Raw genomic sequence first — 23,091 nt, 5'->3', positions numbered from 1 at the left:
TAGTGTGATAGAACTGTACTCATACTCTATGAAATTTTGAGGGAGGAAAAGGTAGTCGAATTTTTTGATGAATACAGTTCCATCACTGAAAATCATCTCAATATAATCCCATTGAAGAGAATTTTTTTTACTTTGCGTCTAAATTCTGATAGTTTTCGAGATATGGATAGATTAAATTAAACATCCTGAATATATGATATAAAGACAAAAATATATAATAATATGTAATTATAATGTATAAGAAATGTAATACATTTAATATATTCATTAATACAGCAAAAATATCTTTTCTTTAGCCTAAAAAAAAAATATGAATGATTTTTATAGTTTCCTGAATATTAAACAATTCTAATCGTCAAGATGTTCTACGATGTGACACGCAAAATTTTAAATATATAATTATAACATAAATTAATTTAACGTTAGACCTTTTAAAATCTTGACTGATAGAAGGCAAAGTGATAAAATATTTTTAAAGTCAAGGTATTAAGTATTGATAACAGCAGAGATGATTCATTTTGTGGACATTTTTCTCGTGGAACTGTAATTTTCGATTCTCCGTTTTTTATTTAATATGAACAAAATACGAATCATCTGCAAGATTAACTCAAGCAAATTCCTTTATTGTGAAACGACAGTTGATTACGCATTTGATTGTAAATCAGGGGGAAAGAGCATACCCAAGGGTTTGTTCTCCCACGAGCGTTCCCGCAATATCGATTTGATAACGACGGATCGAGTGGTTGGAGAAAGAAACGAAGAGAACACTGTTCGAAAAAATCGGGGGGAGGGAAGGAGAATTGCATGCCACGAGCGGAGGTAAAGGTTGGCAGGAAAAAGTGCGCGCGTCGAATATACGTTACGTATATATATGTATTCGTTATCGTGAACCGGTTAAGCGTTTCCTACCTCTATTTGCGTTCTGTCGAAACATACTGTTTATCTTCAATCCGCGTGGATCGAAAAATATCGAAGAGATCGAGCATACAGGTTAATAGCACGCTCGAGCGTCCATGCTTCGAAATGTGCATTCAAACAACCAATAGTCGCATTGTGCTTAATTGAGCGAATTCCCCGCATCATTAAAATTCTAATGATCACTAAGTGTTATTGGAGATACCACCGGTAGGCGATCCTCTGCGAAAGTTGCGGGAGGTTCGCTTCTAATGCAGGCACGTTCGGAAATGATGTTTCTTGCGAGTTCTGTTCGGGCCAAAAGCTCCAAACGAAAAAGCGGAGGTAAAGGAATCGTACATGAACATATAATTCGAGGGCTGCTTATTCGTAAGGGAGAATATCGTAACATCAAGGATGTGGAATGCAAAAGGGAATTTCTGTCGGCGGCAACGGAGCACCGACGAGCAAGTGGAGCGAGTGGTGATGTACGTTTAATAACGGGAGGTGAGTCAGACTCGCTTCACGGTGTCGTAATAAAGAAGGGCGCTGCAATAGAAGCGGCTTTACTGCATATTAGTCGCGAGGATCGTAGATCCTTAGAGTACCCCGGAAATTTTTAGAAATGTATATATGAGTCAAAAAATTGAGTAAGTCAAAGCACAAATTTCCATCAGAAATCAATTCCGATAATTGTCAAGATGAATCATGTATGAATGCTTGCCTCTCGTCAGAGGCTTTAATCAAATTCTTCGAAGCGAATAAATCGTTGTGCATTTCTTTTTCTACAGTCGATAATAAAAATGAATGAATATATCGAAATGCGAACAGAAGTTAACTTTATGATCATAGACGTAATAAGAATAAACTGCACATTTCTATAAAGTTGTCACTATCGGTTTAGAAAAAGTGAGATAATTTGAATCATAGCTCTCTCTTTCCCTCTCTTAAATATCAAATTGAAGAGAGATATCGATATGTATTCAATTCCTTTTAACGGAGCATAGATGCTAAGATCAGAGAATATGCAATTTATATCTATTACGAAATAAATAAAATTCTAAAAATATACGAAACATCATTTTTTATTTTTTTTTTCAGATTATTCAATTAATGTTTTGTAAAAATATAACAGTTAAAAATTTATCAAGAACATACTTGTTAGAATTATTTTTAGAAATTTTTTATTTTACATTTCGTTGTCTGCTTGTCTTGAAGCTATTGCCGTTTCGTAGTCAACACAATTTCGTAAATGCTAATTCCGCGGAGATTTTGCATGCGACAAGAACAAGATTGCAAACTCACGTATACAGCGGTACTCCAGCTTCGTCTTTAAACCAGAAAACCATGTGCAGCGTGTCTTCACCAGGGGGAGTTATGTCACACGGCAATTCGGCAGGCCTTCCTTCAACTACGCTGATGTTCACCAAAGGAACTGAAAACAGATGTTTTATTTGCTTAAATAATCGTTTCATCATTTTTATAGTTGATGTGCAATATAAATTAATTAGAAGTACGTGAACTATACGTTTACTTGTTCTTTTAAGGAATAAAAATTCCTCACTTATATTTTTCCGAAACTTTGCGGAGGTCTGACAGCGAATTTCTCTCCAATCTCTGAAAGCTCGCCGCGAAAAACGAATTTTACGGACAATTTTTCCGGCAAACGTTTACGGACAAGGAACGACGCAGATATGCATGTAAATCGATAAGTAATATTCGCATGTGACTCAATATCAGAAATATCGGTGATTTGCTGATCACCGTCGACGTCGGTCGAATGATACGTGAAATCTCCGATTTCGTGATGGGATTAAGAGATCCAGCTTATGAAATTTCATTTTTCCACGAAACATCCTCCGATCGTTGTCGTCATGGTTCACGCCGCATATCTCTCTCTCTCTCTCTCCTTCCCCTTTCTCCTTCTCATTTTGGCCGGAGGCGCAATCCGGCTGGACCGATTCGAGTAAGTGGATAGCTCGTTGGTCAGATCTCGCATGGGAAGGCCAATTCCTTCCGTAAATTTCCGGTAGGCTATTTCCAAGAAACGAGTTTCCATTCGATTCGGTCGGCTGCCTCCGTTCTCCTCCCGCGTGACGAGGCGGACTCGGTGTAGCCGCTACACGGAGAGAAAAACCCGGGGGATAGGAAGTCCGTGGCGCCGTTTCGCTCGTGACGCAAGGGTCCTCCGGACTTTTTGTCGTTGACCGATGTGAGAAAGAAGGTAAGCGATCTCGCGTCTCGCCTCACCGCTCTCGATTTTGTCGCGCGCCGGGACATTGGGTCGCCGCTAGTTCCTGCCATCGAAACAACGGGGATGAAGAGACTTCCTATCCAAAATGAAGATAAAAATCTACCTTTTCGTCTTCCAAACCTTTTTGCTCCATAGAACAATATCAAGTTGAATCGATCTGTTTGTTACTATACTTATAGACTGATCGTGAGAAAAAGATAATTAAAGATTTATTTGTAAGATATAATGTGTACTGAAATGAAATCTTATTTAAATACGGTTAACAATATAATTTAAATAAAATTGTATTGTTAGCAAATAAACCATCTATTTTATTTTATTTTTTTACAATTAATAACAAAAATGAGATACTTATTCACCGAAATGTATATTCCGGCGTCACAATTAATTTTTTTTTTATAATCAATAAATATAAAAGACAACGACACATTGGCTTTCAACTGTTTTTTCAATGAACAAATTATTTTATGACTTAATGTTATCCATGCATATCCAGCTATTTTTTTCATGATTATTTCTGTCTTTAATAAAGAAATTAACGATTAAATTATATTTCACTAACAGTATTATATCGTGTTTAAATGTATTAGAAAAATAACATTGATGTACCAAACTATTTTATCAAAATCACAACATCGAATTGTAGAGCTGTTGTTTTAACGAATCTAAATACCAATCTCTTACCAAAGTCTTTCGTCAATAATTGACACGACGTTTACTTTAACGGGCAACTTACGCCATCCTGGCTTTGGGTGGAATTTTAAAAGACCTTATCAGCACGAGCAAGGGACAAGTATAAAGATTAGCATAGGCTTAGTATTTATTGCATGCCTCCGGCTCCAACGACGGGCATAAATATTGTTTAAGGGCGACTCTTTATCATATAAACGCCCCGACGTAACGGTGCTCATTTGAATTCCCGCTTTTTCCAGGGCATAAAATGGGCTTCACCGACGCGCAACAAGCCGTTTACTTCCCCTCCGGTTACCGGAGTAGTTGCTGGTGCCGTTGCTACGTCGGTGCAGCAACGGCAGCAGGGAAACCGCAAGCCTCCGCCATTATACGTGGAAAATGCAAGAAATCCCTTCACGGATTCGTTATAATTTCATGTACGTACCTTAACAACTCACGGTTGGTGTACCGTTTCATCTTTTTTACGACTTTTAATCACTGACAAATTTAAATATAATAGGGAACAGATTTTGGGAAAAAATATACACTTTTTGAGTGGAAATAAATTAACTTAATTATTTAATAGAAAAACAAAATCGTTTTAAACTTAATATTCCAGATTTCAAATACATACAATATTCATTATTCGATTATATATGTGATATCAAGAAGATTTTAACCTTTAAAGGATGGGAGTCTATTTTTGAAAATCTTGCCGTTTTTTCTTGAATAAGATTTGTTATAATTCATTATTTAATTGTATTTCTTGCTTCAAAATATGACACTATAGTGACTTCCCAGCTTTATAAGCTTAATGTTTACAAAATTATTGATAACGTTCAATTTGGTACACGTTTGTAAATAGGTGGTATACCTATTATCCAGTCCCCTTAATTAATTCATGTAATTCAATGTCAACAATCGCGGCTTTCATGCTGCAAATGTCTATTGATCTCGAGATATTGAACATTGTCTTCTGAAAATCTGCATTTACTCACACACTGATTATATTCAATTTATACACAAGCGAGCATGAAAATAACTGTCAATGGGCTAATCGTTCGCTGGCCCGACGCGTGTATTTTAAATAGCAGAGAAACCTTGAAAGCCGTTTCGATTAATGAAATTCCGCAACACGTCCGCAATTAACCCTCAAAGACCCGAGGCGCTGGTCGAAATGTCCAGCGGCGTGCTAATGGCAGAAGCGATGGTCGTGTAGCATTCGAAACGCATTTAATGAATTCATTATCGATCCAAATCGGTATTCGGTCGCGCGTTTCGCTCAGAGCTGTGCAAAACGGTTTCCGCGATTCCGAAATCGATACGACGTGAAATCGTTTCGCGTAAATTGTTACCGCTACGTGGAAACCGCTGATCCCTAATCTAATCCTAAAAATTAGAGACAAATTGAGAAGAGCAGTTTCGACTTTGTCGATTCATGAAATCCGGCGCGTCGTAACGTTGATTGGGCAAGTTTTTCGATCAATTCGTGTCGCGCATCGAGGAAGATTTCACTTTGCGCCGATTGGCAACGATCGTTTTTCGTTTTAACGCGACCGTCCTATTCCACATATAGTCGATGAGGGAAACGTAGCGAGAATAATACTGCAAAGTTCAGAAACTCGCGACGTAACGCGGACATTTCTTTTATAAAATAAAGTAAAAAGAAAGTCCTGAAGAGTCCATCCGCCGCGTACGAAGCGCCGGCGTGCAAAAATACAGCTCTCGAATAATGTCTAATGGGAAAAAAAAGGGATGTCACGAAGAGAGGATGAAGTTTCAACCTGCGCGCGCGAGGAACTGCTCGAAAAAGTTTAGTCAATATCTGCGGGGAAGTACGGGAAACGGATATGTCGCGTTCGGAATCGTAACGGACGTGTGTCTCTCGCGCGACACGTTTTTAACACGTTCAATTATATACCCACCGCGATAACGACGACAGATGTTCGGTTACATCGCCATGACGTTGTCACTCGCGCGTTTCAGAATGATGTCTTCATTAATAATTAACAGCGCCCGCTCGGCAGCTTCTCGAGCGTAATTACAGCATGGGAGAGCGTGCGCACGCGAGAAGAGTTACATAATTCTATTAATAATACCGGGCCATTACATCTGCTGGAGAGACCCGCGTGAATAATGAAAACTTCCCGACAAAAACTTCGCCGCGGGAGGCATTAATTGCTAACGAAGAGCGAGAGATCAAACTCATGATCTTAATGCGACCCGTCCCGGGGTAACATTTTGAGAATGTCGTCTCCCACATTTTCTTTTTCCATCCGTTAATATCGCGCAGCATGTGGTGCAGGGAAGATTGAACCGAAGTTTCCACCCGAAAAGAAGAGGAAAAAAAGGGGAAGACAGAGAGAAAGAGAGGCGAGACTACCGTAGGTGGACGTCGAAGTCCGTTGTGTTCTCCCTCGGGAGATTTTCGCGTGAACTTTTCTGAACTTATACCTCGGCGTTCTTCGTCGAAGCCGCGACATGACAGTGAAAGCAAGTATTTTCATAAATCTCCAGGAGCGACATAGATTGATCGTGTCGCTGTATCGACGTCGCCATTACACCGTAATCGCTCGGGCCCGGATATACGTTAATGGACGATGTCGCTATATCGCTATACAACTTAGGCACACATGTGTGGTCGTCTCAAAACCATGGATCTCCGAAAAGGATGGAAGAATGTTCGTACATTTCGCGTTTAGGTCGTGTATGTTGTGTATGCACATTATGTGCATATTTACATTATAGTGTCTATGTTATATCAGGATTGTCACAAATTCTTCATCCTAACATTCCGTAACTTTTCCCAGATTTCCAGACAAAATTTCATGATATTCCCTCTGATGCTTTCAATAACAATTTCAAATTCTTGTATTTTCATCCTGATTTGGAAACCGTCAAATATTTTGTGGGAGGTGCAATTTAACATAGCAATATAAATTATTATTAATGTTTACTGTTTGCATTTAAATGTTAAATTTGTAGTATTCCGAAACTACATAGATATGACGTATGCATATTAAATTCCCTTAAGGCTAAGAATTTTAATTTTCCAGAGAATTTTGCAAAATTTCCTAATTTTTCCCTGATTTCTCTGACTATTTTCAATTTTTCTGGTATTTCTCTGATTTCGCTAAATTCCAGTTTTGTGACTTCTCTGTACATTCATACTCGAGATAACATTATCCGAATTTTTTGCTCGGTTTTTTTATCGCGCATCGTGTGAATTCGCTAAAATTTCATTATGATAAACTGACCATAATGATTTCATGTTTAACATACAAGTCATGATGCTTATGAATGTATTTGTCGCGAATTAGTCCGCACTAGAAACAATTTCGCCGCATTATGAGCGTAGTTGGTACGGTTGGACTGATTCAAGGATAACGGCCGAAACACAGCGTTACATCCGTTATTTAGAGGTAGTTAAGTATCCTGAGCATCCTCCTACCATCGGAACTCTCCTCTCAGGCTAGTAGCCTCAACTTGACAAACCCGTTTGCTACCACTAAGCGTATCAACCTCACCATTGTCTACGCTCGTTGTTCCCTCTCCTTTGCTCATCCTCTCTTCACGTCTACTTCGTGTCGTATTAAGTTAAAGGCAGCGCCGGCTAGGACAAATTAGCAGCCGCGTTAATCAGTTTCCTTAATTTTCCGCGGTGGCCCCACCGAGGTGGAAAATAGAGGAAATGCAGTTCCGCGAGTTTTTGCTCTCTGTGAATCACGGAGCCGGCACGGAGAATCTATTGTTTGCGAAGAACGTTCTCTCTGCACGAAGTTTTAATGGCAAAGAGTCGTTCGCAATACCAGTGGTAAAAGCTCATCGTTCATAAAACCTAAGAAATTACCGAACCGATTTCAAGACTTCTTAAGTCGGTGCCTCGGATAACCAACCCGTGCGACGTTGAGTCGTTCATAAAGCTATGTTTTGAAAGAAAAAGAAAAATTCAATTTATAATTAATTAAACTAGCACATCGCCATAGTTCTTGATATTTGTCCCATATTTGTTTTGTGACAATTGCACATTTGCGTGATGAACTTTTTCGAGAACAAATGCGTTGCTTTTATCGAATACGATACGCAAACAATTTCGCGGAACATCGCTTGGAGAACAGCGCCGATAGTCTCTATACGGAAAAAAAATAGATTGGGTGGTTCCAGCAAAGCTTGTACAAATTCAATATTTATAACAAAGAAGATTTGATGGTTCGACAAAAAATCATATCTGTAAGCAATTATCAGTATGTTCAATTAATTTTTTGCTACAATAAAAATTGTTAATGTAACAAGTTTTCTTCGTTATAGCAACAAAAAAATAGTGCCATCGTAACCAGCATTTTGTTAAAAATTTTTATTTTTATATTGAATTATTGATTTTTATAAAAAGTTATCTTTGCGGTATTAACAAATTCGTTATGCTAGTATAACAAATATGATTGCCCATAACTGCTGATTTCGTTCAGCTGCACAACTTTGTTACTTCAACATAGAAAATCTTTATTTATTATATTGAATTGATTTTTATAAAGAGTTATCTTTGCAGTATTAACAAATTCGTTATACTATTATAACAAATATGATTGCCTATAACTGTTAATTTCGTTCGGATGTGCAACTTTGTTACTTCAACATAGAAAATTGGCTTTCTGTATATTACGGCTGTAAATTTGCTGAATCAATGAAGTTTTTAATTGTTCTACAATTTTTTCCCTTGTGGAAATAAGAGTTTGGTCTACGTTGTTTTACTTTTTATTAGCTTGATGAAAAACGGCGGAACCAATCAAGGAACGTATTATGAAACTATTCGAAATGGATTCCGATCGGAAATTATTCCGTTTTCCCTAGAAAACACAATAGAAATTTAGGGAATAATTGAACAATTTCAATTGGAATCTATTCCGAATAATTTCATATTACGTACCCAGATGATGATTGAATATAGGAAAAAGTTGAAAAGCAGGTATGTGAAACACGTTATACAATTGTATAAGTGCACGTAAATGTGTACATATGCATACATGTACGTCACATTCTATCAAACTGGAACATTGGCTACTCTTATTCCTAGGAACTCTAAGGGCTAGCACGAAAAGCCCGGGTGGTCCATAAAATTCGCGCGACTGTCTTTGTCTTGGAATTCGTGGTTAAATCAGTGAAACCAAACGCTGTCCAGGATTTCGCGTCTCACCCCGCGATAAAGCAGAAGCGATCCGACTGAGGTTTAGGGGATGGGTGTCAGCGCGGACTGCAGCAAAAGTGGTAGCGACGGCGGGCGAGCTGGGCTTACGCTTTATTGCGTATTTACATATTTCCACTGGATCCCCGCGACGTTTCATAAAATTCAACGTCTTTACAAGGATCGACGCGAGACGCATCGTCGACACTTTATACCTCTGAATTTTCGCGACGAAAGATTCACTCGCGCGCTGCGGCGACGGCGGTCGCCTTGCTTCCGTTCCGCGGCGGTCGCGTTTTGCTTTCATTTCTCTGAGCATCCGGAATGGAGATCGCTTTAAAAGGATGGAATTTTCCTGCGATCGCGCAGAAGTTCGGTGACCCGCTCGCCGCCTTCTCGTTCTGTGCGTTCTACATACATCTGACGCTTCACCGGTGTGCGACTGCGAAACGCCATGGGAAACGATTCCACAGGTTCCACCGCAACAACGATTTCTCAATATAGAATTTTCGTCCGAATTGATATGTATGAAAAACATATTGTGCATGCAATACGCAGATTTGCGCGTTTTCCTTGAGCTTGTACATTCTCTCCTCGGATATCTTTGAAAATACAGTTTCGATTTAACATGGACGTAAGTTGACGCAGAATTGATAACTGAAAAGACTGTATACGCGCGGCGTTGGTACGGCGTGTTTAAATCTCCGTCCATGTCGCATCTATATCATCACTCGCGGTGTTTCTATTTGCTACAAAGTATAACGTATTTTTACGTCCAACGCAAATTCCACAAACATGGTCTCTCTCTCTCTCTCTCTCTCTCTCTCTCTCTCTCTCTCTCTCTCATGTTATTTTAAAATATGTAATTATATGCAAAGATAAAGTATTAATAATTCCTGCAGCGCTTGTACGTGTCGTCGAGAACTCGTAAAAAAACAAATCGCGTTACATTCCGTTACATCGTCTAACAATTTTCCCTACACAAGCAATTCCCCATGGCAAGATACTTTATATCGCTTGGGGAATTTAATCCCGTGTTGCACCGTATCGAGCAAGTGTCCGCGATTTTTCTTGTCAGCTGCACCGACCGACCTGTTGGCAAATAATTTCCTCGCTTGACAAAACGCTAGCTGTGGAGAGCGAAAGGGAATTCATTGGACCGGGTCGCTCTTTGTCTTGGCTGAAACTGAACTCGCCTGCACGAAGCCTCGTGAAAGTTCTCGTCGGCTCCATACCACAGGGATTAAACTTAGTACGGTTCTTCGGGGTAGATCCTTCGAGGGTAGGATGAGGTAGGATAGGATAGGGTAAAGAGGCCGGAGTATATCGCAGAAAAGCTGACCCCGGACCGAACTTACCCTCTCCCCTCCGCCGCGTCGCAGCCATCAAGTCGCAGAGTTAAAGCTCCGTTAAAGCCGAACCGCGTAAAATTAATTAGGACGTTTACGAGCGATCCGGTTTTGGTGGACTGCCTTCAGCTGCGACACGGCTCTCGTAAAATTCGACGAAAGAGTGGATTAACTGGTCCCTTTTTCCCCCTTTATATCTCTCTCTCTATCTATCTATCTATCTCTCTCTATGTGTGTGTGTGTGTGTTTGTCTGGAATCGTTCGAAGAGCTTCGATTTTGCAGGATGAAAAATAATAGGGAGCCAACGTCGCGAGAATCCAGGTGGATGATACGGGCTTAGCCGGATCGGATGGTTAGTTGCGATGAGGTACGGTAACACGTTCCGCTTTGGACCCGAGATCTCATGGACCGTCTATGAGTGTGTCGGTACGATGGCGACCGAGCGTGTAGAATCGTATGGGACAATTCGGATTACGAGCGTGTTATATGCCTCACGCTCGCCAGTTCCCTGCCATTTGTTTCGCTACGTATGGTCTCGCTATATACGAGTCGTTCTCCCGCAGATCCATTTGCGTGCGGCTAAGTCGAAATAAGAGTTGTGCATTTTTATACATTTTTGCGTCATATAAAATAGGATTTTAAAATTGTTATAAGTCAAAAGTCGTTTTCTGCGTACATTTCGCAAAACTGTCGCCTGACAACAGGGAACAACCAGATATGGCCCTCTCCGATTTTGTTAAATTTTATAAAAGATTACATTTAAAAAAAACGCGTTAAAAAATTTTACATTACACTAACACGTAAATTGTTAAACGCGTTTTTCTCGCAAATACAAATATTTTATAAGGTAAAAACGACGTTTAAAAATTTTACATTATCAATACGTAAATTTTTAAACGCGTTTTTTCACGAATGCTTGAGAAACGCGTCCTATAATTTTAGCACGAATTAGAGGGAAGATTGAATTTTATATATATATAAAATTCAACAAAATCGAAGAGAGCTATGGTTGTTTTCTTTGTAAATTGTTCTTTGTATATACGTCATAAAAATGATGAAAGAATATTAAATGTTAAACGACTACAATTCGGTATAAACAGAACTTTATGATTTAATGTTATATTCGATGACTCTCCCTGAAAGTTACATGCAAGCTCGCGCTATTATCGAATTCGCCAAAAATCTAGTTTATTCTGTAATCCGCAATCGCGGATTTCCGCAGTGCATTATGGGCGCGTTTCGAGCTTCTCGTGCTGATTTACTAGTTGAATCAAGAGAATCAGGATATCCTGAAAACACGTTGCCAGGCATTTCAGGACGGTCTGCCGGCGCATCGCTATATCGCAAGGGAGTCGTAGTATGCAGGAAAGCAGGCTAATTGAGAGGTCGGCCTCCGGAGAGTAGAACGAATCGCTTAGCTACCCCACTTCCGCCCTTCTATCCCTTCGCTCTCTCTCTTCCTCTATGTGTGTGTGTGTGTGTTTGTGTGTGTCTCTTGCTATCTCTCCCTTTCCCTTGAACTGCAGTGGTGCGCTTACAGCGTAACGACGTCGCTTTGGAATTATTAATAGATCCTTACCCCACGAGATCCCCATTGTTGCCCGAGGACTGGTTCCCCTCAGGCTTCTTTCAGGGTGATAACTGCTATTGCAGAGAGAGAGAGAGAAGGTGTCGGATATGCGACGAGTGTAAAGGAATTTTTAAGTAAAAAAATTATACGTGTGAAATTTTATATGGTCTTAGCAAAGAGCAGATTTCAGACAAAGTAACTTATAAAAATAGTAGAAAGCTCAAGTATTTCAAAATTCTCCTACCAATGAAGAGAAGGAAACAAAGCTTCCAACGAGCAAATTATGTAACTATTTTACTTATTTGGCTCTTTAATGCGCGCAAGAGATATCTGAAGGTATTCCGTCTCTATTAACTTTTAAATAGCAAAAGAATTCGCCAAGAATTTTATCTTCAACTCGTCCGCGGATTTATTTAAATGTTTCAGATTTGCATAGAAATACAGCGTCGATTGTCCGATTTAATAACGTTATGCACGGATTTTTCATAATAAATGAAATATTATTTTCTGTGTGCAAAGACCAAGTAATATGCACAAAATAGCGAAGCAAACGCTCTGTATTAAAGTCTTATGGAGCTTTTGTAATAAATGTACGACATACTGAAACTTCAATCGAAAATCTAATAAACGAATAATTGCCGAATCACAATATTAGTGTTAACATATTATCGTCTAGACGTTGTATTTATAAATGGATTCTACTACTATAATGAATTTAATCTCAACTTTAATTAATCTCAACTTTAATTAATCTTGACATACTAATGAAGTTAATATTAATATAGAAGAAGCTTTTGAATTATTTGCCCGCGAAAACAATTTAAATTTAAAATCTCAGCTTAGTTTCTCTTGTTCATTTCGATATTCGCAGTCTGGTAAAATGCAAATCTCCATTTTCCGAAATACAGTAGTATACGATAAACCATTGTAACCCAGCTTCTACAAATATTTTATCCCGTACATTATATCGATGCTATTCAGTTCTTCATCGATACGATGATTTATGTATTACAACGTGAAAATCGCGTAATATTTTTGACCCTGCTAGGTCGAGTGTATCTGCATGTATGTGTGCATGTCCGCTCTGTTTTCTCGATATTTTGTTCAAATTCGAACGGACACCTACATGTTTTAACATGTTTTATTCAAACGTATTCGCTTTTTATGTCAAGCAAAGACCTATTTAAAAATAGAGGATTGACCGGTTGATGAAATTTAAAAATTCAACATCTACAAGTTATCTTGTTCGAAAAAAAAAAAAAAATGAAATGGGTCAATCGATGAAATGGTACCCCACGGGCTGAACGGGCAGGATTATAAGGTCGCAGTTTATTGCATTTACTGTCATATGGGGCGATAACGAAAAGCAGAAATTGCATTGTATTTCGCGTGGCGGTAATTCCCGGCCGCGTTTTCTGGCGGCGCGTGAACTGTCGCGGACCGTGCGATTAATTTCCTCTCGCCGACACATGTGCGGAAAGGCACACGCTTCGAACAGGCGACACGTAACAGGGTCGCGGACGTACGGCTCCTCGGCATTGATGCGACGTATAACGTCCCGTAATGCGATGAACGTTACGGCGGCTGTAGAACGCGCCGGCGACGTCTGACGTCGGTGTTGCTGGTAGTGCTGTTGCATTGTGCAGTGCCCAGTACCAACCCGCGAGACACTGAGTTACGAGCCACGGAAGGGAGGTCGCGGCCACTTCCGGTTGTAATGCAGTTTGCGCAACAATGGGAGCCACAATGGGCTAAGGGACCCACGTAACATTGCGCTCCCTTCGGAGACGTTGGCCTTTGACCGAGGATCAAAGCGCTCCTCCCACGTCTCCGACCTCGTATAATTCGCGCGAAACCTTTGCGGGATGGACCCGATCTTTGTGATAGATTCATGGATTATAACTTGGGCACCTAGTGATTTTATAGAATATTGCTTAGAGTATAGTATCAATTATAGATACAATTATCCTTGATCAACTCGGTACAGTGAATTTTTCTTGGTATGTAAAACCTCGTCTAGGTAAGTCGCAACACGTCGAAAGTATTCGCGATCAATAGTACCATTGATATTTCTGGTTGTCGCAACGAGCATTGCAATTTGCGTTTTACAATTTATTTAAATGGACCAATACAGGTGTACAAAAATATATTGTCAAATTATATCCAATTTTGAATTTCAGTTATTTCCTCTCATTCTATAGATCGCCACTATTTCTACCCAAATCGTTAATTTGACTGAAGCTGTATAGTTAAACTAGAACTCAAGAAAATATATTAAATTTGGCACAAATTTAGTTTATTAAATATGTACTTTAATATAGACGTAATATGGACGATGTTTATTTTTAAATTAATCACAGAAATGGATTGAATTACATTTGATACATATGGAAGTTAAAACTGTTATTTAAATCAAGAGATTAGGTTATTATGCTCTTTAATAACTAATAGTTGTATGAAGATGATATTTTCTTAAAACAATTCAGTAACAATTTTTCAAGTTAATAATACCTTTCAAGTTGATAATACATACGTATGAATAAGTAATGCTCACGGAAAGAAAAAGCGGAGAATAAAAATCTATAGAGCTCATTAAAAAGTCCGATAGCTTGCGACTGCAGCGCAATGGGCACGATCATTTAACAGGTTTTCAACTGCTGGTCGGGTTTCAGGCCGGGATCCCGAACGAAAGAGAACCGTGCACGGTGAACTCGTATTTAAGATATCTTTAATTAACGTACTTTCGTTGCAAATCTAATCGACGAGCGTTAATGAAAGCCGTTGAAGGCAATTTCTTCGTTCTGGCCGTTTCCTTTATTATTCTCGCTATCTCAGAGGTGGAGGGTACAGAATTGGCAGCAAATGAGCAACGCCGTCTCGTTGTCAGCTCGCTGAGAAAGAGTCAGCCAAGAAGTTCGCTAGTTTATCACAGCAGGAAAAAGATGTGGACTCGGAAAGAAGCGACTAAGTGAATTGAAACGTTGCTTCAGCCCGATTTCTTCGAATAGCAACGATTTGCCGATACGTCGCGTACAAACGACTTCCGAAAGTCAATCGTAATTAACGTAGCACTCATATTCGTGGTTTCTTTCAATAATATATTGAAAAAAATTTCTGATTGAAAATGGACGAATTCGAATTTTCTGGTTAAATTTATTGGAATTCTAGTGTTGATACAATATTTCTGGTAAAATCTACTAGAATTCTATTATTTTTATCAGAATAATTATATCAATCAGAATTCTAGTTATCTCAACCAGAATTCTTATAGATTTAACTAGAAAATTCTGATTCGCCCATTTTCCATCAGAATTACTATTTAATCCAACTAAATCATTATTCTCAGTGTATAAAATTAGAAGAAGATAAGCTTGCTTCGTAAAATATTCACTGACATACACTTCTTGATTAAGTATGGATTACGAGATAAATCGCAAGTGTTACAGCGAGTCGACAGCGCGAAATTGAATTAATTCCGAATAAAGAATTGGCGTCGGTGAATCGCTTGAGAGATCGTTAGGGCACAGCGGGGCTAGTGCGATGAAAGGGGTGAGACGGAAGGAGGGAAGATGGGGGGGCAAGGTAGACTTCTCGTGAACGTTCTTCGAAAACTTTAAATAATGTTTGTAAACTCCGCCCGAAGTAATTCGCGTAAGAAAAGAGAATTCCAGATCCGTGGCGAATGGAGGGATCGAGTTTACGACAACTTCAGAAATAATGCCATGATCTTGCGGTCGATTATACTTCGACGCCCAGACGAATGTCGGATAAGCGAGGAAATCCCGCGGATTGCAGATCCGCGCGCGAATACATTCCGATGAAAATTAATTATTCCCTTATGCATTCAACAAACATTCGCGATCGATAAATTATTTTTATTTTTGCTATTTCGGCACGTTTGTTATCTGCAATGACGAGAACGGATTCACATTTATCAATTTAAAGGTAGATTGATTGATTATCATCATTTACGTCAAAATTCAAATTTAACACGATTTCTTTAACGCCGTAAATATGAGAAATGATTTAATTTAAGACTTAAAGTAAAGGGAATGAGTAATCATTCACCATTATTTATTAATATCCATGAACATATTTTCTTCAGGTCGGATTACGTGCCTCGAAAATGGCTTAACGAACTTTCTTACGAGATTCATAAAGTCTGTAACCGACATCGTTCGAAAAGTTTTTACGCGCGGGGAGTCAGTAAGGGTATACCTCAATTTTTGAGAGGCGTTTTATCGTTTATTAACAATCACCCAACGTTTCGTTTTGTCTTGCAATTCGGCGAGTATCTTCGAAGGAGTGCTTCAGAATATATCTTTCATTCTCCTTTTTAAAGGTCCGCCATGCAACGTGGAAAATGCTGTGCACAGCGAGCCGAGAGGATTTTTCGCAAAGTATCGTTCGCCATTCATTTTAATTCTTTTGTTTTATTTCTATAGTCGAGATAAAGTAAAATATATGTGCAGCAGAACCAAAAATGTGTGCAGTCACCAAATTTTCCTGACAATACGGCTTTCGGACGAATGTAATTGTTTGATCGTCGTCTAGTTGGTAGATATGTACGATGCCCGACGGCGGCATATTGGTATTTGCTTGTCGCACGCGTCAATACCGTCACTTAACTAGCAAATATCCGACCTGAAGCGAGGTAGATAGGCGACCAAACTCCCGGACCGAACACTCCCACCTACAAATCCTGTGCTTGATAATGTCACCTATTGTGACTGTTCTGGCACAGACTGCGCGCTACAAACATCGGAGATCCGGTTACATTGAATTTTAGTCCTGCCATCGCTCAAGTTACCGAAACAATTAATGAGATGCGAGGAATAGAATAAGAAAATCACTGTATTATTGAAATTTCTAAATTAAATATATTCAATATTTTAAATAATCATATATAAAAAATATATCTTTGATATCGAATATTATATTATTTTATATATATTTCTGTGCTATTAAAATTTCCATAGTATCAAATACATTTATCGCTTTCGTTAACAGTTACACACAATTATTAATTTAATCGAAATTTTTATATGAAAACATAAATTTCCTTTCTATCTTTATTTTAAAAATTAAATTGTCCGTGAGTTACAAATATTCCGCAAAAAAAATGATTATTAATACCTTCTCTGACAAAAATGATCTTGTTTTTTTGTAATATATAGGATCGTTACTTTCTACTAGTTTATAAATGCTTTGAAAATTCTTTAACAATTCTTTAGCCCAAGAAAAAGTTACGCGATCGAACGGTTAAAGAAAGTTTCGAAAAATAAAGCCATTTTGAAGATTTGAGCTCGCCATTTAGTCGATACAAGTACAACACTATCGGCGATTCTACGAGCCAACCTGTTTGTTTTCACCGGTTTGCCTTTATTATTCTATTTTTCCTCGGCAAAACATAGTCGTCTCGACCTGCATTCAAAGATGCCGATGCAATTTTATTTCCCATATGCGCACCGCTGCAACATGCCGGAATAGTAGCCGCAATAAGCGACTCCACTTGCTTCAAATACTCACTGTTAGATATCAAAGGAGCAATGGTAACCCAATCCCTTGAGTTAAATAACATATATTGTATTATTTTTAACTTTCGTGCTAAAATATAAATCAATTCATTTCTCTGCTTAGTTTAAAGTAAATAACGTCCATATTAACGTATGAATTTAATAAATAAACTAAATTTGACTCAAATTTAATACATTTTCTTGTTTTAAACTGTGTAACTCCATTGTGTTTTAGTTAATTTAACGATATATTATATTTTAATTTAGTTTGTTCGTTTTCCTTTTAGTTTATATCTTTAGTTTCTCTGATGTATATTATTATTTTATTCTACTTATTGTTAGATATCATTTTTATTCTCCCTTTTTGTGTTTTGCTGCTATTATGCTGCGTTCTAGTTTTCAATTGCCTTATCTTTAGCTTTGTTCAGTTTTAAGTTTCCAAGTATTATATTGCTGATACCTCACCTCTTGATTGTGCATCTCCGTTTTTTATGTCTTGCTCTACTTCGATTCAATTTTTTCTCTGTATACTGCACCTCGATAAAGTTTTATTAATATTATTATTATTATTATTATTATTATTGTTATATTGAGTACAACAGTGGAGACTTGTACAAATGATTAAAAATTACTCAGAGTATAATTTGACATAATATGAATTAAAGTGTATTGTGCACGACTTGCACGTTGGTTTTATTTCTTTCTTTTCACTATAATTGCATCTCATTACACGCGATTATATAATTCTTAGCTATCCGCGTCGAGAAAATAGCGGTTAAACGAGCTGTGGATTATAAGCAACGAAGCGAGCAGTTAAAACGACGAGCGTTTACCATTTTCAACGCACTTTATTTTTGAAAGGAATCTTTTTGCGCTCGATTTATCTGCAGAACAAAAGAAAGCTCGAAATTTTTTTGTGGCCAATGTCGCAGGATGGAATACCAATCGAATCGTTGAACATTGTCTCTCTCTCTCCTTCTCACTCGCGTACGCACGGAATCCACTGATATTTCCGCTTTTTGCCAGTAAAACATGTCAAATATGGATACCGCGCGAATTCAGCGATCGTCCGGATTCAGTGAGAGCGGATGAACCGTTAAAAAGTTTTGTTCCGCCATTACGGTCACGCGATAACAGTCGATTCGCGTCAGCGCAACTTGCTGCCCAATGTTGCCTATCCTTTGACAGAATATCTCGTTTTCGAGCGCGGTCGTACGCTTCCTGCCGAAAATAACGCGCTGTTTCCGGCGCGCCGATTAATTCGAACGTTCGCGCTTTTAAATCCACTCCCGGTCACGAGAGATTAAAGCTTTAGTTTTGAGACGACGTGCCTCGTGTGTGACGGAGCGTACAATGCACGCGATAAATGGAGAATAATACGGGACGTGGCGATAGATGTACAACAAACGAGAGCGCGTTGTTACGCGCGCCGATGGTGTCAGACTATATTTGGCAAACGGCACAACACTCGGACGTGGTAGAAATATTTCGGGGTTAATTAAAACCGTGAATAATTGATCGATCGGCGTTCTCCAATAATTAATTCCATCATCGAAGATAACGTCACGATTCGTTTTACATAAACATAACGTCAACGACCTCCTCTCACGCATACGTTCGCTTCGGCTATACGTTCAACGCGTCCACTAACGTATGCATTTTATCCGCCCGTTGATATCCGCGAAACCGCGCTGTGACATCGCATTGCGCCCGCTCGATTTTCGTACATACGTATCAAATCAACTTGACAGACGTTTCAATAAATTATTTCCGACATTCAACGGGACTGCCTGTCCAGTTCTTTGGAATAAATCAATCTTATATCGAGGTCATGGATATCCTAGCAAATCATTCTCTTAAAGCGACGGATTATCATGGTAATGCGATGTGATTGATCTATCTGTTACCGTTTGTTAATAGTGATTTAATTTTATGTATAATTCAAACGTATTACATTATGTATTAAAGCGACTAGACAGACACTGTTAGAGTTCAAAGAAGCACTGGTAATCCAATCGCTTGAACATTTTGTTATTATTGTAACTTCCATTTGTGTCAAAATATAAATCAATCCATTTTTGTGGCTAATTTTAAACAACGTAAATATCATCCACATTAATGTATGTACTCGACGAATAATAATCTAAATTTGAGTCCAAATTTAGTACACTTTCTTTTAATTAAATTCTATTATTTTAATAAAATTAGTGACATATAGAAGCAGTGATCTATAAAAAGTGATTAAAAATAACTCAAATTGGTTTTTGATATATGAATTTTTGATATTATGAATTTAACAGTGAAGAGTTCAAAATTTAAAGAAAGGAATAAAACGAATATTACGGAGAAAATATTCGACTTAATCATGCACGTCATATATGTAGACATATTGACAGAAAGAAATTTAAGAAATATTCTTTTTTTTAATTATTTCATTTAACAGAGAAAACGAAATAAATAATAATATTAAATAAATAATATGCTGAAAATGGCGAATAATAATACTAAATAAATAATAGGAGAGAGACGGTAATAAATAATGGTAGACGCTCGAGAAAGTATCTGTCCTTAATTCTCAATGAGTATACAATCTCGACAGGAGCGACGAGTTGCATTCAACTGCACGCGATAATAAAATAGATGATACATTCATATACGAGATGTGCGCCTGCAATTTTCCATTATGACGATCCGCAATTGTTGGAGTGAACATAATGAGCTTTTGTCGTCATCATGCGCTACCCTGTGTCCTCCTGTATAGCACAGTTGTAATTTTATGACAAGATAATACGCGACGTTTAACATGCAAGAATTTACGACGTATGCAATATCGAAAATTATCTATTAATCAGCCAATAGCTATAATATTGCGCTCGCATTGCCCGCGATCATTTATTCATGCGGCTCTAATTGAGTCACGTAGAAAGCTTTACGTGGTCACGCAATCATTTCCCACCGCGATATCTTTCAGATCGTTGAGCGATGGGAATCATTAAGCGTGGCGAAGCGTGAAGTATTGCGGAGCCTTGACATGCCGCTTAACCCAATTCGAGAATATTTTATGCGCGGGCGGTGTAATTAAAAGCGAATAAAAGCGCGTCCTCGGTAAGCAGAGAGACGGAGGAGGGATGGAAAAGCGCAGGTAATTTAAGTATTGTATAAGAATAACTTATGTACACACACACAACGCGTGTACTACCTATAAGATCGCCGCGTACGATTGCACTGCGCGGAGAACTTTTCAGCGCGGAATTTCAAATGTAATTTCATCAGCGTAAGTGCTCGTTACTCCACACGTTGGGATACGTACGTCTCCGACGGTTGTCGCTATTCTTGGCAGCGGCACGTTAAAAATACGCGCTAACGGATTATTTAATATCGGCCCACCAGCTGCTGGGTGAGACGAGATACGGTAGTAAATGTACGGTAGCGAGTAATACGAGTACAGGACTACCTCGGGCACACGATGGCGACGGCGAGTAGTCGGTTACAGATAATCGTCGCGGTCATAGAAGTCGGGCCATTCGGACGCGAAATTGTTAACTTAATTCTATTCTCTAATTCAATTAACGCCGCGCCTCCGTGCCAGATGTACCTACCTACCTACCTACCTACGTACCGGATAGTTCACCGCGTGATTAAATGGAAAGTACTTTCGCGCGGAGAAGCGATCTTTCACGCTTTCCACGTTTCCGGAGCTAGTAACAGGCGAGCATGGCCGCACACACATTCAGCTCGCTCCACATCCGACGGGGTCTTAGTAATCTGCCTCCAGTGACGAGGTGCACCGCGCCGGGCATTTATTTCCGGCTCGTCCGTTCTGGTAGTTCTCGCGTTACTTCAGCGTCACCACTGCGGTGTTACGACATTGCGGTGCTATGAGACCCGCTCTCGTCGGACGCTTCAAAAGCTATAACGCGAATCGTTACTCAATGGTACTCTCGGTCGAAAATATCTGATCCGAAAAATTCTTTTCGAAATGTACACTCTAAATTACTTGCAGTGAAATCTCATTCCAAAAAAGTGAAAATACAGCCACCCTTCACTTCTTGAATAGAGTGACAATTTTCACTCTTTTTAGATTATCGTCATTCTATTTTAAAAAGTAAAATATTTTTTTCACTTGTTTTCAAAGGTGGTTGTATTTTTCACTCTCTTGGAGTGAAATTTCACTGCAAGAAATTTAGAGTTTCTTTTGAGCATATCGATATAAAAAAGATGACAATAAAGAAAGAGTTACGTATTATTTTATACTTGCTTATTATAATTCATTAACTTGAATAATGTAAAATAAGACTCGCGACTTTGAGAAGAATTTAAATGTATGGAAACAAATATTGAAATATATTGAAACATACGAGAAAAATTGTGAAGTTACTTAATCCCTAGTTGAACTAATATAATAACATCAGATATTATTGTATGAGAAAACTTTTAAAGTATCTTGAAAGTGTTTAAAATAATTTAAAATGATTAAAATAAATTTATTTAAAATATATGTATTTTAAATTATATAAAATAAATAATTTAAAATAAATTGCCCCAACTTCATTGCTATTTTCAGATTTCTAAAATATGTATACATAAATTTAAAAGAAATTTGATATTTAAGTGTTGCGCAAAAAAATAATTGCAACTAACATGAAAACGTACATAATTTAAACTGAAACATCTTAAAGCAAAATTATTTTGACGACTTGAAGTGAATGTAATTTAATACGAAGGAAGTTTAGAGAAGGCGTGCACAGATTTCTATGAGTAGAATTGTATTCAATTAAGGAGAAATCGGGGTCTTTAGTTGGATGAACATGGCATACGTAACTAGGCAAGATATTCAAATAGAACGTTTCCAAATACATTGCTATTCTGCATAAAGAAAGAATAAATCGCTAAAAATGGTAGTTTTACAATCCAAGGACGCCTTTTAACTAATAATTCCATGTACATGTATTTCTATCCGTATAGTAAATCGTTTAAATTGCTCAAATAATGCAATTATCTTTATCTCCTACTTTGTTAATTACAGTCGTATTTCTGCTAAAAGTGTACTCGAGAAATTTCTAAATTTTACAATATCGATTTATTATGAAAACATCAACATAATTCATGAAATTTTCGATATCTTTGTAATAACATAATTATACGTGCTGATATATTATTCCATGAATAATTTAGGTATATCGGCGATTTCAGGAAATCGATGACCTTATATTTCACGGAATGCTATCGCGCGGCATTCGCAAAACAATCGTAGTGTCTCGCAACCGGCGATGCAAGGGTCTTGTCCGTTATTAGAAGGACGATCCCCCCCATCCTTCTTCGAGAGGGGGGAGGGCGGGTTGCAAGCAAAACCGTTCGAACCGTGCATCGGTTAAGCCGAGAATGATTGCCTCTAATTTCTACCGGGGAGGGCCGCAAGAAACTTCCTAATGCTTTCAACATGCTCCCTGCTAGCTGGTATCAGCTAGCACCCAGACATACACCCCCAGCTTTTTGCGATATCGGATATACGAAGGCGTGCGATCTACGTGACTGCGTTCGACGCGAGCTTCGAGAAACGGTCAGTTTCATCCGACTAATTCGCGCGATAAACCGGAATATTGCCGACGTGATCGAGAAACTCGGTAAGAACCATGATTGTTTCTTCCAGAATTAA

The 23,091-nt window shown here is 38.4% G+C and overlaps 1 protein-coding gene across 1 annotated transcript in view; it reads right to left on the bottom strand.

Moving 5' to 3' along the window:
- LOC108757798 (nephrin) overlaps positions 1–23,091 on the bottom strand; it is a 412,797-nt gene that overhangs the window by 225,516 nt on the left and 164,190 nt on the right. The window contains exon 2 of the mRNA XM_018502383.1: positions 2,200–2,329. Within this exon, the coding sequence (XP_018357885.1) occupies positions 2,200–2,329 (130 nt within the window). The remainder of the gene's footprint in view (positions 1–2,199; positions 2,330–23,091) is intronic.

This window comes from Trachymyrmex cornetzi, unplaced genomic scaffold (assembly GCF_001594075.2).
Source record: "Trachymyrmex cornetzi isolate Tcor2-1 unplaced genomic scaffold, Tcor1.1 scaffold147, whole genome shotgun sequence".
Classification (NCBI taxonomy): domain Eukaryota; kingdom Metazoa; phylum Arthropoda; class Insecta; order Hymenoptera; family Formicidae; genus Trachymyrmex; species Trachymyrmex cornetzi.
This window is presented reverse-complemented; position numbering and strand designations above follow the sequence as displayed.